The sequence below is a fragment of the Panthera tigris genome, chromosome D4 (genome assembly GCF_018350195.1).
Source record: "Panthera tigris isolate Pti1 chromosome D4, P.tigris_Pti1_mat1.1, whole genome shotgun sequence".
Taxonomy (NCBI): Eukaryota; Metazoa; Chordata; class Mammalia; order Carnivora; family Felidae; genus Panthera; species Panthera tigris.
Genome location: NC_056672.1, coordinates 75,483,707 through 75,497,447, shown reverse-complemented (window position 1 = coordinate 75,497,447; position 13,741 = coordinate 75,483,707). Strand labels below are relative to the sequence as shown.

General features: G+C 47.0%; 1 protein-coding gene across 1 annotated transcript in view; it reads right to left on the bottom strand.

Annotated features, from left to right (window-relative positions):
• PAPPA (pappalysin 1) overlaps positions 1-13,741 on the bottom strand; it is a 240,957-nt gene that overhangs the window by 15,665 nt on the left and 211,551 nt on the right. The window contains exons 20-21 of the mRNA XM_042964314.1: positions 5,401-5,472; positions 375-473 (exon numbers count right to left, since the gene is read on the bottom strand). Coding sequence (XP_042820248.1) covers positions 375-473; positions 5,401-5,472 — 171 coding nt within the window. The remainder of the gene's footprint in view (positions 1-374; positions 474-5,400; positions 5,473-13,741) is intronic.

Sequence of the window (13,741 nt, the reverse complement as noted above, 5' to 3'; positions counted from 1 at the left end):
AGTTTCAGCTTCCATGCTGATCCCTCTGTAGAGCCTTCTCCAACCCCTGGCCTGGGGCCTCAAAGTGCTCTATCCTCCTCATCCCAAAGTATTGATGACTCTTGTATTTGTCTGCTTCCATACCTGGCTCTAAGCTTTGAGGGTGAGGAACCACATCTGCAAAGATTATCCATGAACCTTCCCACCTAGCTCAAGGCCCAGCACATGACATTAGCTCAACTACTGCCTAAAAGAATAAAAAAAAAAAAAAATACAGTACAGTACAGCTTGTGAGCAAGTGCTGACACAACCAAGGCACTAGGTTATCCAGCATGTAGGGTGATGCTGGCTGGGAAGCTGGGCAGGCCTGCAGGAGGCGGTGCCCAGGGGCCTACCTTTTTGGTCTTCACCGTAGAGGCACAGCAGTCCCCACCATCGTAGTTGCAGAAAGCCCGGTTGTTGATGGCATCACAGTAATTGTCTCCCATGAAGGGCTACAAAGGGGGAGAGAGGCAGAAGGGAAGGAGGCCTGTTAGCATCCTGAGTGGGTGAGCGATGGCCCTGCGGTTGTCTAGCTATCTCTCAACCTTTTAAAAACCTCTGCAGACAGCCTACCTGGCTTCAAGTCTCAACACCCTCTTAGACCAGTTATCGCTTCTACCATTTTTAAAGACTTATCTAGCTGAGTTTTCCCTGACTAAATTATGTTTACGCTGGTGGACACACTTGTAGGAGTATGCAAAGCCACAGGATAGATCACTTACATCTTTCCAAAGCAGGACTCATTTTACTTCACGAAAAGATTAGAAAATTTGAGCACCTTCCCCCTACTTTTCCTAGTAGTAGGTAATTAGACACACGATTTGTAATAAAATATAAGCTGAATGCAATCTACCCAGAATTATAAAGATCAAAAGTAAGAATTCATAGGAATTTGGCACAATTGTCCGTATGTGACTGTGGGCTCCTTCTCCTCTAGCACTGGAGTACAGATGTACTTAACGTCACGTGCTTTATGTGTTTGTTGTCTTTGTTCTCCAAATAACATGTGAGGTAAGCTTTGCTCTTCCCTCTTTTCAGATGATTCTGAGGCTCAGAGCAAGAAAAGTGCCCAGCCAAGATCACACTGGCAGGGCAGAGCAATGATTTAAATCTAAGTTGGCTTCATATTTTTTTCTTTGCCATTCTAGCCTATATCTAGCACATACTGATTTGTTGCTTTTCTTCCCTGTGCTCCTCCAACTCTGTGGTGCTACAAAAATCAGGAAAAGATGACAGAGTTAAGTCATTACTGATCTGAACCCAGGGAAATCTTACAGGAAAGTCAGGAGTATCTGCAAACCCCCTAACACTTTTTTATTCCCCATCTGAGCACTTAGCCACTGTTTTCTGTTTATGAACATGTAGCTGGTATAAGACTGTGAGCTCATTGAAGATGTGGGCAACATCCAGTTCATCTTTGTCTCCCTATCGCCTATTTTAATGCTGGGCACAACTTTGGCTCTTAGAGATGTTTATGAAATTGAATAGATTGCATTGGCATAGTGGAAATGCAGTTGTCAGGGGTTTGGAAAATCTGGGCTCTAGTCTAACAAACCCCAGTGAACTGGAGGGGTTACTTGGTGATTTTGGTTAACTGGGTTATCTTCACTGGGCCTCAAGACTCCTAGCACAATGAAATAGGGAGGTAGGCTAGGTCCACTGATTTCTCAAAACAATAAGCATACCCCTTGCCCCATCAAAAATAATACCATATGACCCTTTACTATAGAAAGCAGTTGAAAGCAAAACCACTCTAATTAAAGTTCAGGATGGGTCCTCTAATGCTCAGTGACTCACTGATGGGAAAGGTGTCATCAGTTGGCTAAGACCATTGCATCTCAACACAACCCCTCTGATCCAATGGTCTCTCCTTTGCATCCTGACTGTTATGGGGAGAACTGAGCTCCACAAAGAGTCACCCCCACCCCCGTGGCATCCCTGGCTTTTGCATCTCTGCCCCAAATTCACAGAGCCTTTGCGCCCCCACCTCATGATGCCAGATTCCATTTCCTCACTATCCTGTTAGGGTCTAAAAGCATCTTAGCAAGACAGAACCAAGAACAGGCAAGAGCTGTTCTCAGATGTATGTGTGCACAGGTGCATGGCTATGAAAACAAGCGTGGCTCTGCTGTGCACCTGCCGTAATGAACACATTATCACATTCATATTTGAGCTGAGAGGCACAAACAACAAAGGATAAGCCCTTGGTTCTTCTCTGTGCCTTAGGAGACCTGCCTATGGGCTCTGATCTTTAGGGTCTTTCTTATATCAAATACATGAAGGAAGGAAACCTAATGCACCTTCCTTAGAATAAAAGGAACTGGTTTGGTAAAGGAATAGCTAGAAAAGAAGAAGAAAAAATAAATAAATGAAACTGGTTCTTTAATTATTATTATTATTATTATTATTGTTGTTGTTGTTGTTGTTATCATTTAGCCCCTGAAAAAATCTCCAGTCTCATCACTAGCTGTGTGTCCTTTCCTGCGGCACATCGATGCATCTGTCCACCCATCTACGCGTCCATCTTGTATTTAACCATATTTATTGAATGCTTACGATGTGTGATACACTATGCTAAAGAAAAAGACATAATAGTGAGTCAATATAGATCGAGCTCCTACTCCTCCAGACCTTACACTTCAGTGAGCAGGCAAGCTTTAATCAAATAATCACACATCTAATTGGCCAATTTCAACTCTGATAAGACCTATGGAGGAAAGGTACATGATGTTGTTAAAGAGGACTGAACCTAATCAGGGAGCTCTGTGAAGGTGTCCCTAAGGAAATTACATTTTGGCTGGGATCCGAAGACATGCAGGGGTTAATTAGATGAGCGTGGAGAAGGGAGACTTTCTAGAAACAGCAAATAACATGTGAAAAACTTCACTACTTAGAGATTTTTTTTTTCCATCGCTGGTATTTCTCATGGCTACTACTATTACTAATATGTTCAGGTGAGGAATTGAACCTTCAGGATCTAGTTCAAACCTCATCCCTCCAAAATGCCTTCTCTAATTCCCCCCGGATATTCTGTGTTTCTACAGCTTCTTGTACTTTTGGATACAGCCCTTGGTACATCTTTAAGAATTCTCTCTTTGTCTATCTCCTTTACTACACTATGAGTTCCTGATGGGTGGGAATGTGTGTCATTTATTTTTGCATCCTAGATTTTCTAGCAAAATGTGTGGCAATTTGAGCAAAACTGTATCAAATATACATTCCTTACATGTTTACTGAGTAAAACCTCAGGAACGGATACACGGATGGACAAGGGGCAAGGAGATACCACAGATGAGTCAGGAAGAGCATAGTTACTATTTTCACTTGACTAAGATCATGGTGTTCCCAGAATGCAGAGTAGTGCTGGGCACGTAACAGGCATCAGTGAAGCTCTGACGCATGAGTGAGTGAATGGCCACTTTGGATACGGTGGGGGCAGAGGGGTGGGTAGAGGGCTCAGGAGTCTCAAAACCCTTTCTCAGTCTTGGCTACCTCTAGACACTCCAGGTTGATGGCTCCTTCCTGGGCCCAGCATTTGTATCTCTTCCAGGCATTGTTTTCAGCCCCAGGTAAGAGGCAAACTATTAGCTCTAAGCTGAGGAGTAAAGGAGAGGAGGAGCACCTACAAGGGCAAAGGCGATAAGCATCATTGGCAGTGCTCGGAGCCTGACAGGTGAGGGTCTCCTAGGCCCCAGTGCTGAGTCAAAGGAGGGATCGAATTCTGCTGTCACACTGGCTGCCCAGACCGCCAACTCAGCAGAACAAGCGCCCAGGTAATCCAAGCTTCCTTTTCGCAAAGCACTGGACCGATCCAGAGAGATGGAAGGAAGCAACAGCCACAGGGCCTGGGCCTTGGCCTTGATTTTGCCATTCCTGGCTGAATCTTGGAAGAATGGAGGTTCTTAAAGACTTCAGTGTCAAGTGCCCTGAGAAGATGCTATAGGGAGCTCCTAACCAATGCACAGAAACAAAAGTGTGACCCAGGGACTGTCCTGTGACACTTGCAGTTCCGAGGTGTTTCATGGGTGGGAGGTGGCCTAGTGGAGGAGAAAAAGCACTGGGCTGGAGTCAGGAGACCCAGGTTCATGCTTTGGTTCTGTGGCTTTTATGCTGTGCAACTTTGGGCAGTCCATCCCCTCTCTGACCCTCATTTTCCACTCCATATAAGCATTGAGTAGATCACACTAAATTAGATCATACTAAGAACCCTTCCAATTTTGGCATTCCATCAAATTTTAGATTTGGCTACTATCTAGGTCCTAGTTTCCTCATCTTTAAAATAAAAAATCAGGTTTAGATCATCTAGAAGAGCATTTCTGGCTCTGACATTCTAAGAATTTCATCAAAGTTTTCTATGGGGCACCTGGATGTCTCAGTCACTTAAGTGTCCAACTCTTGATTTCAGCTCAGGTCATGATCTCAAGGTTCGTGGTTCCTGAGTTCCAGTCCTGGGTTGGGCTCCACACTGGGCGTGGAGACTGCTTGGGATTCTCTCTCCCCATTTCTCTCTGCCCTTCCCATTCTCTCTCTCAAAATAAATATATAAATTTAAAAAAAAACCCACAAAGTTTTCTAAAGCACAATATAGTCCTTTTCACCTGCATTTTCCTGAGTGGGCTCTGGGGGCACCGCAGATAAGTGTTCATCCACCCGGATGGAATTTGGGGCCTCCTTTTCACTGTCAGCTGAGAAGAACCACAAAGGACTTGGGGTCCACAGAAATATCTCTTAGTTCCATAGACAGTGCCCCCTTAAGAATACACATGACATCTTAAGTACCCTGTCCCTCCCTAGGTTTGTCACTGAGACAGAGACAGATCATCATTTCAAACTCCAGGGAACAGTTCAACTGCGAAGTCAGAGAGGATTTTCCACTTTCAGCCTATGGTCGGGTCTAAGATGTCCATATTAATTCTGGGGTCGAAGAATAAGTGAATGACAAACATGTAGCAAAAGGAAGTGATCTTTTAGTAATGGTCAGCAGTAAAGTAGGAATTAGAAAGAAAAAAAATGCTTCCTGTGGTTCTGTAAAGGTTAAATGTGATAATCTGGGTAATGTGCCTGGCATATTAAAGATGCAAAATCAATATGGCCTCCCTCCCTTTTACAGATGCAGTATTATGTTGAATACAGGCTTAGGAAGCAGCAAAACCTGGCTTGGAATCGCAATTCTGTTATCCATTAAATGTATTTTTGAGTATGTTTGTTGAACTGTGCCTCAGTTCCACCATCTGTAAAATCGGATTGCTCATCTCTGTCCAAGAAGTCTATTAAAAAGGATAGTTACAGCACTTAGTAGGTACAGCAAATGACAGCCATGATTAATATACAATAATAATGGTGATGATAACAACAGCAGGATCATTTTTAGGGACTCACCTCACAGCCTTTGACACAATGAATCAGAGCAGGGTGAGGATACCACTTGAGACCAGCCGTGCAGACAACTCTCTGCAGAGAGAGGGAGAGAGCGGTCAGATGAGTTTGAGGCTGGAAGGAAGTCATCTCTTCAGTGATCTCACATTCAACCACCCCACCTCTTCTTGGATCTTCCAAGCCCTGATTTCACCCTGGCATTTAGATGAATAATTTGCCCAGGTACTTGTAAATAACAGGAATCATAAGATCACAATAATATGTGTTTGCTGTGGGTGTCATGATTCTGTATTTCCCCGGCAGGAATAGGGGCTGGAGAGAAACAGAATTGGGAGGATGAAGACGCGATTAGAAAGGCCCGTCAGGAAATTCTTGGCTGGTGGAGGGAGGGTGGAGGCAGGAAGCAGATGAGGCAGAGTGGATATCCGACTCTAGCAGGAAGATGGGAGAGCAGTGTGGAGCAGGGTTTCCCAAAGCACGTGCTGAGGACCATCTTCATCAGGGGCACTGTGGGAGCACATTAAGGAGGCAGATTTTTCAGAGCTGCTTCGGATCTAATGAATCCAAACCTCCAGGGCCAGGGCCTGGGACTCCACATTTTAAAAACAAGCCTGCCAGATGGTTCTGATATATACTGCAGTTTGAGAGCAGTGGGCTGGTTCAGAACCCTTGGAGACACAGAGAACCCTCCCTGCCTCCACCTGCCGCCATGCCATATGGGCCCGCTCACAATCCCCTGACATTGTCCGTACTCCCACACCCCTGTGACTTTGTTCTGGCTGTTCTCCTTCACTGAAATGCCCTTCCCCATCTTGCCTCCTGGAGAATCTTCAGTTATCTTTTAAACTGCTGCTCAGGACTTACTTCCTCTGTGGTGCCTTCCCCAACCCCCTCAGAGCTTATAGGTATGCATATATGCATTTATTTATAGCCTCCTTTAATAATAATAAGTATTACTACGACAATGACAACTAAAATATATTGAGTACATTCGTATTAATTACTTTATGCATTATCTTATTTATTACTCGTCATGAGGTGAGGTGGGCATCAATCTCGGGTCATAAGGAGAATAAATTCCCCTGGCTGCATAACTGTTTAGTGAAGAAACTGGGATTTGGAAGCAAGCACTTGTTTTGGAAATTATTTAAGGCAGCTCGTAACATAAAACCCAATAGGAGGATAATTCTTAAAGGAGGTGAAAAAAGAAAGCTAAAACTAGAAAGGTAAATAACATTAGGAATGGGGCTAACATAATGATCCCAGAAGCTCCTTTCTCTATTCTGCCATAGATGCCTTACATTTCACGCCAAAATTACAATGATTTCTGTAAAAAATGAAATAAAAATAACCTGGAGGCAATGCTCAGATTTGCAACGAGAGGTAATTGTGTGAGGGACCAGCCATGGAAGTCTATATGATAAGGGCTCGCTCTCCTGGATGGGTGCCAGTTGATTAATTTTAGTTAAGAAATGAACAGTCAAATGGGCCAGAATACAGAAAACCATGTGACTAACCCATTTTTCTCCATGAAGGCAGACCTTTGTGGGAACCCAACTGGAACTAGGTTTCTTGGTGAGCTTGGAACAAAGGGAATCACATGATTCCAAGATCTGGCTAAGACTGGGTTGGTGCCTTTCTTCTCTGCCACACATCATCTCTGGTTCACCCTTGGATCGTGGAACATGGCGTCTGGCACATGGAGGATGCCCACAAAATATTTTTGCTATAAATGAATGGCTACATCTCAAAATCGAGATGATTTTATCAATAGGCTGTATTTTGTTTACTTGGCTTCCTCTCTTCTAGAGTATCAGAAGAGCCTTTACAAAGCCTACCACAGTGTTTAGTTTACAGGACCAGTTTAGTGTAGGTGGAATTAAATTAAGGTCTTGGACAAACAACGTAACTTGAGGATGTGACCATCAATCATGCAAGGTGAAGTCTACTACGTAGTCCCCTACTGCCCCTACTGTCCCTGTCTACCTTCTCCCATTACACCTAGAAAAGGTGATATATGGGAAGGACATTGGGCTTTGAGGTAAGTCAGATGTGGACGCAATTCAACTTGAATTTGCTTTAATTTCCACTCTGAGGCTTGGTTCTCCTGCCTGTGAAATGGGTCCTGAAAATCATGTCATCGGCTTGTTGTGATGATGCACTGAGATAAGTGGTATGGGAATGGTTAACCGAAGACCTGGGTTTAGACATCTCTGTCTCTCCCAAGGCCCAGGCCTGGAGCACAGCAAACACGTTGGCCAAATGAAAGAATGTGAGTAGGTCCAGGGTTCCTTTCTTCCAGCTTCCAGCTACTTTGGTGCCCTGTGCTTCCTGGCCCCAGGGCCAGAAGTGGGGAGAGTCATCTGCTTTCATTCTCTGGGACACCTTATCCAGGTTTTCATCTCTGGGTCTGAGGGTCTGTCCCCAGCCAAAAAACAGGGATGCTTGGAGGGGCACTCGGTAAGGCTCGGGTCATAGAAAACAGCGGGGTTAGGATCCACGAGGGATTTGATGCCCATCCCTCCCCCTGTTTATCTGAGAGCTAATTTAATCCGTCTGTAGGAGTGTCGTGGTGTGGTTGTACAAGTTTCTGTCAGTTGAGGTTTACCTGACGTGAGTTCAGAGAAAGGACTTTTATACTATCCGCAGGAGCCTATTTATCTTTCCAAGGCTTTTGGATTTTCCACTATTCCTTTGGGTTGCACGCCCTACCTGTCTCACCACAGGACCTCTCTGTATGTGAGGAGAACTGGGAAGCGGGTAAGGGGCAGGAGCTGAAGGGAAGGCTAGGCTATTTTACACCACAAAGTGGGAGATCCCAGATGGGGCCCCGCAAACGTCAGCCTTGTTCCTCTGGATGCCAGTGAGAGGCAGGCCAGGTTTCAGACCAGGTTTTGTAAGATGGCTTTCGTTTCCTACCTGGGCAACGGTGGGTGTGCTTAGGAAGAATAGAGCGCCCTGTCTTCCTGGCTGTAGTGACCGTCAGCATCAACACCCAGGCCACCAGTGCTACCACCACTGCCATCATTAGCACCCACCGGCACTACTGTCGTCACCTCATCATCAGCAAAGCACAGTTACCCACCCTGCCATCATTATCCTCGTCCTCATCAACACACTCCCTGTGCTTGAGGCTTCATCTACTTAATTCTCACCATAACTATGAGCGTGCTACTATTTTTGAGTCTGGTTTACACAGGAGGAAACAGAGCACAGAGGAGTTAAACAACTTGCTCCCAACCATACACAGAGGCAATGACGGTCAGGAATTAAGCCCACGGCTCTCTGATTTCCAGGTCTATACTTGGAACCCTGCATTCTCACTTATGGTGTCCTAGCCCCCAAAACTGTGAGTATAAAATAGTTGACTCTTTCGACCGATGGAAAGACCAAGGCTCAGAAAGGTGGAGAGGCTATGAGACAAAGAGAGGTGGGGGAGGACTGTCTCAAAGATGAGTCCCAGAGAAGATGGGTCCCAGGCAGCGCTGAAGACCTGTGAGAAAGCATCGTAAGAGAGCCTCCCCAGCCTAAGGCTCAGATCAGATACCCCTCCTAATACCTTCTAGGATGAGCCCTCTTTTCTCCTTAATTCTGTCCTTGATTTACAAGCCTTACTGTGAGTGAATTCTACCATTTAAGTTATTTTTGCCTTTTGTTAGCAGTTCTGGAGCTTCTGGCTTTCTTTAAAAGTTGAGGCATTTTCCACCCCTGTATGCCTGGTGTTTGAGGACTGCCTGCCATTTAGAAGGGCATAATCAATGTTTTTGAATGAGTGAATGAACCAATGAGCAAGTGAGTGGATGCATGGGAGTGTCCATGAGTGAATGAGAAATCACTGGATCCCTGACACATCTCTCCGTCCATGGGCTTCACCTCCAGGGCACACAATATCTCCATCCATACATCAGATAGACTGGACTTCATGTCCACTCAGAACCATTCTATCTCTGCCTTGTGGACTCTTGACAGGGTTTCCCACAGTGCTGCCTTCTCTTCCAAGGACAGAATTCTGCATCCTTTGTCTGCAAGTGTTGAATTATGATTTATAATGTGGAAGGTGGTTGCCTTGCATGATGAAATGCAGGAGAATTAGCGCTGGGTTCAAATTCTGGTTGAACCACATTAGTTATGTGAATTGGGCAGTGACAAGCCCTCAGAACCTCAGCTTCCTCATGGGTAAAATGGTGACCCTACTGATCTCACTGGGGTATGGTGGAGACAAAATGAGGTGGCATTTATTGACCTGCCTAACAAACCATGCCTATGTAAATGATGCCTTCAATAAACAATGACTTCCTTTTTTTCCCTTAAGTTCCTCCATCCTGTTCTTCTCCTCCTCCCTTTCCTCCCTCCTTCCATCCTTTTTTTTTTTTTCCAGGAGCCATTATAAAACCCAAGGTCTCAAGTACCTAGAAGAATTACAAGCCTCTGAGGTTGTGAACTACATTTGCTGTGACCCAGTCAAGGTGCAGGGCAGATTAGAGGTGCTCCTTTGGGGCTGGTGACAGAGAATGCCACCCAGAATTCGAGATGCCCAGGGCTGGGAGTCTATCTCATCCAAAGGTTGCAAGCCAACGGCTTCCAGGCTACACAACCCACAGAAATGTTCAGTTTGGCACACAAAGTGCTTAACAGAAGTCAAAATTATTTGCCAGTATTTTTTAAAAAATTAAGAGATTTTACATTTTAAAGACTCCAGATTTCTTATTTTTTCTCAAGAAAAAGTGGAAACTCTAGTCGTACTAGGCATACATTTCCACACTGCCACACTTGGCTAGAGAGCCCCCTTGGGAAGCAGGATGTTTTCCAGAGTTCACCACTGTCTCTACCATTCCCTGCAGTCTCTCCAGCACCGGAGCCAAGAGACATTTCCATCTGTCATTGAGTTTGTATCATCTCATTTATTAGAGAAGAGGAAGATTTCTCCCTATCTTCCATATCCCTGTCACTTCCAAAAGTGGGGGGTGGGGGTGGGGGAGTGGGGGCTTTCAAAGGAAAGAACTTTAAAAAAAAATGAAGGGACACAGTGTTCTTGTTTTTGAAAGTAAAACTAAACATTTTAGTACACCTGAAACTAATATAATTTTATATGTCAATTATACCTCAATAAAAAGGAATAAGAAACCCCCAGTAGAACTTATCTCATTGGTGCAGCCATTGCCTGGCATGGGGAGGGGATGATCTTTGGGGAGTCACAGACCCTGACCTGGGTAGTGGTTTCAGGAGTGGCCGCAAACATACAAATTTCTCAAATCTCTTGCTAAGGATCAGCATATATGTTAAATCTCAGTAAGAAAAACTTCCAGCTGTATTTAAAAATTCTTATTTCTTAAGTGGGATAGTATGTACATGGGCATTTATTTTCTTTAAGTCTGTCTGAAATACGTACAGTAAAACATTGCTACTACTATGAATAATATGACTAGGTATTTAGTATACAGAACGATAGGCCTGGCCTGCTTCACCCATTTATCCTGCCTGCCTGGTTCCTGTGGGTGTTTCAGTTTGTGACTCTTGATCCAGGACTATGTCTCATTCCACAGTTGGGGAAACTACAGCTTATAGAAATGATAGGATTTGTCCAAGGACACACAGCAAGAAGATGCCTGGGTTTGCACTAGAACCTTGGTCACCTGACCCTGCAACCGTTAAGTATTTAGCGAAACCCACTGTGTACTCAGCACTAAGGGCAGTACCGTTGTAAGCAAGATGACCGTGGGGCTGCCCTTTGCAAAGGCCACTGTTCTGGTGCACTAGCCACATGCCCTCAGTGTTGAGATTCTACTCATCTAAGTGGGTACTGTTCTTGTCATACAGGTCAATACGTGTAAAGTACTTAAAATAGATCCTGTCATGTGGGCTCATGAGAGGTGGTAATGCCACCAGAGGGTTAGGGTTAGGGTTAGGGTTAGGGTTAGGGTTAGGGTTAGGGTCCCTTCCCAACATTGTGTGCGATGAGGGCAACTTGGAGAACCTGACATCTGCCACGGGGGGAAGTCTTTACACCACTGTCATTAGCAAATGCTACAAGTCAGAGTTCTATACGGTTATTTTAGGGGGCGGAGGTGGAGGCAGTGGCGGACAGCCAGTTGTTAACTATTTACCAGCACAGTCCCTGGCAAGCCATCGGTCAACGTTTTGCCTTTATTATCATTGTTATGCATTGAAAAGAGACGGCACGGGTAGCTGGAGAAAACTGCATTAGACTGGTCGGGGTGTCTCTTCAATTTCTCTTAGGCAAGTGGCTTCCATCCCTGAGATGCCATTCACTCTCCGGGAAAAACGGAGACACTAAGACCTACCTTACGGACTGTGTCAGGGGACGGGTGTAAGTAAAGGCTGACCCAGTGCCCGATTCACAGGAGGCATCCATTAAACATCAGTCGTGGCCTCGCACGTCCTCACCCGGGGACAAAGGTGACAGGAGTTGGAAAAGAGCCTGGCCCCGACCCATCTACCTTGTGCTGGCCCTGGGAGGCAGGCCTCAGAAAGCAGAGCTACCCAGGGCCTGCTCTGTTTCCACGTCGCTCTCGTCACACAAGGGGCAAGGGCGCAGCAGAGGCCAGCTTTTCTGCCGTATTCCTGGAAATCATCAATCTCTGCCCTTCACCCTCCTCCCTTTTTCTACCACATTTTTTTTTCCTCCTGGATAATGAGGCCTCCGGAGACCGGTGGAGGTCTGAACCTCGTTATGGCTCTCTCCGTAGGCCAGCATCAATAAAGGCCGGCAGACCAGGGAACTGGGTGGGGGTTGGGGCAGGCAGGCAGGCAGCGGGTGGGCAACTGGGGAAGGGGGGGACTTGCAGGCTTTCAAATCCCTGGATTTATTTCACAGTGAATTATAACTGAACTCTTTAGTGCCCAGGCTCACAGAGGGAAGGGTGGGAATTCACCCAGGGGGCCGAGCAAAGGCCTGAGTGGGAGCCGGGCCAGGGGAAACTGGTCTGAATCCCAGACAGAGAAGACCTCCGGTAGTGGGGCATGAGGGAGGTCTCCTGTGTCTGCTCTGCGGAGGAGTGTGATTCCCCTGCCTTTGGGTATGTGGAATCAGGGCAGGGCAGAGGGAGGGGAGGCATGGCATGGCACGATCCCAGATCTCATCCTTTGTGACCCTGGCCTCATCCCCTCCCTCTCTGCTGCTCAGTTTCTCCATCTGTACAATCAGGGACCTGTGCTGGATCTCCAGCCTCCTTGAGATTCTGACCTGGGGGTTCTGTGCGCGCCCCTGGGTGTGTAATAGCACACCAGCATCCACTGGGCATTTGGTGAGAATCTACACGGGGACTCTGGGTTCGCGATGGGGAAAGGCACGCTCAGGGCAGAAAACAGATGAGGAGCTTGAGGTTAGGGAGACAGAGCTGTCTCGGGTATGCATGGGAGAGTCAGGGGCAGATAGAGGGGCAAGAGCACGGGTGGGCGGGAGGCGGAACAAGGCGAGAGAGGTCTTGGGAGAGGAGAGAGAGAAACAGAGCGGAGACAGGGGCAGGGGGAAGGGACTACAGTTGGAGGTGGGGCAGAGGGGCGTAGGTGAGAAAGAGGAAGGAGAAGAACGCTGGGGTGCGCGGGGGAGCAGGGCAGGCCGGCCCAGTCCAGTGCCAGCTCCACGGGCGGGGTGCTGAGTAAGCCCTCGCAATCACGCCCTCAGCTCATTTGAGAAACCGTACACCCGGTATCGGGTTCTGCCTAGCTATCTAGGCAGATCTGCAGCAGGGCAGCAAGGCCTCCCCTCTCCGCGGGCAGAAAGCCTGGCCGGGAGGGACATAGCCGAACATTGTCCTGCATGCCCTGCCTCCCTCCTTCACCTTCTCCAGGGTGAGCCAGTGCCCGGAACCGGTGCTACATGAGGCCCAGGATCCCCGCTGCCCTGGAGGGCAAGAGTGGGGTCCCACAAAGCCTCTAGGGCCTCGGATAGATCAGGTGACGAGGGGGAGTGGCCAGCCCCAAAGTGGGCCTGGGCAATGGCAGTGGGTGCCAGGAGGAGGCGCCCACGTGGCCTTCTGGCCAGGACCATGCCAGCTTGGCACTGTGGGAAGAGCACTGCACTTGGACTCAAGCTTGGGTTCGAGCCCTCGCACTCCTGAGAGCTCAGTGTCCAAAAGTAGGCGGTGGAGGCGATGCCATGCCCCCGGCTCCATCCAGCGATTCTGAGGTTTCAGTGCAGTCTTGTGTGCGGGGTGCTGGGCACGCGAACACAGTGGGTGCTTCATAAACGGTGGGTGTTACTAATTCCCATATCGCAGATTAACTGCTTTCCACCAAAGGAGGTAAGCGCGGAGAAGTGCTTTCCACCAAAGAAGGTAAGCGCAGAGAAGGATCCCAGAAGTCTAGGCCATGGAATGTGGAA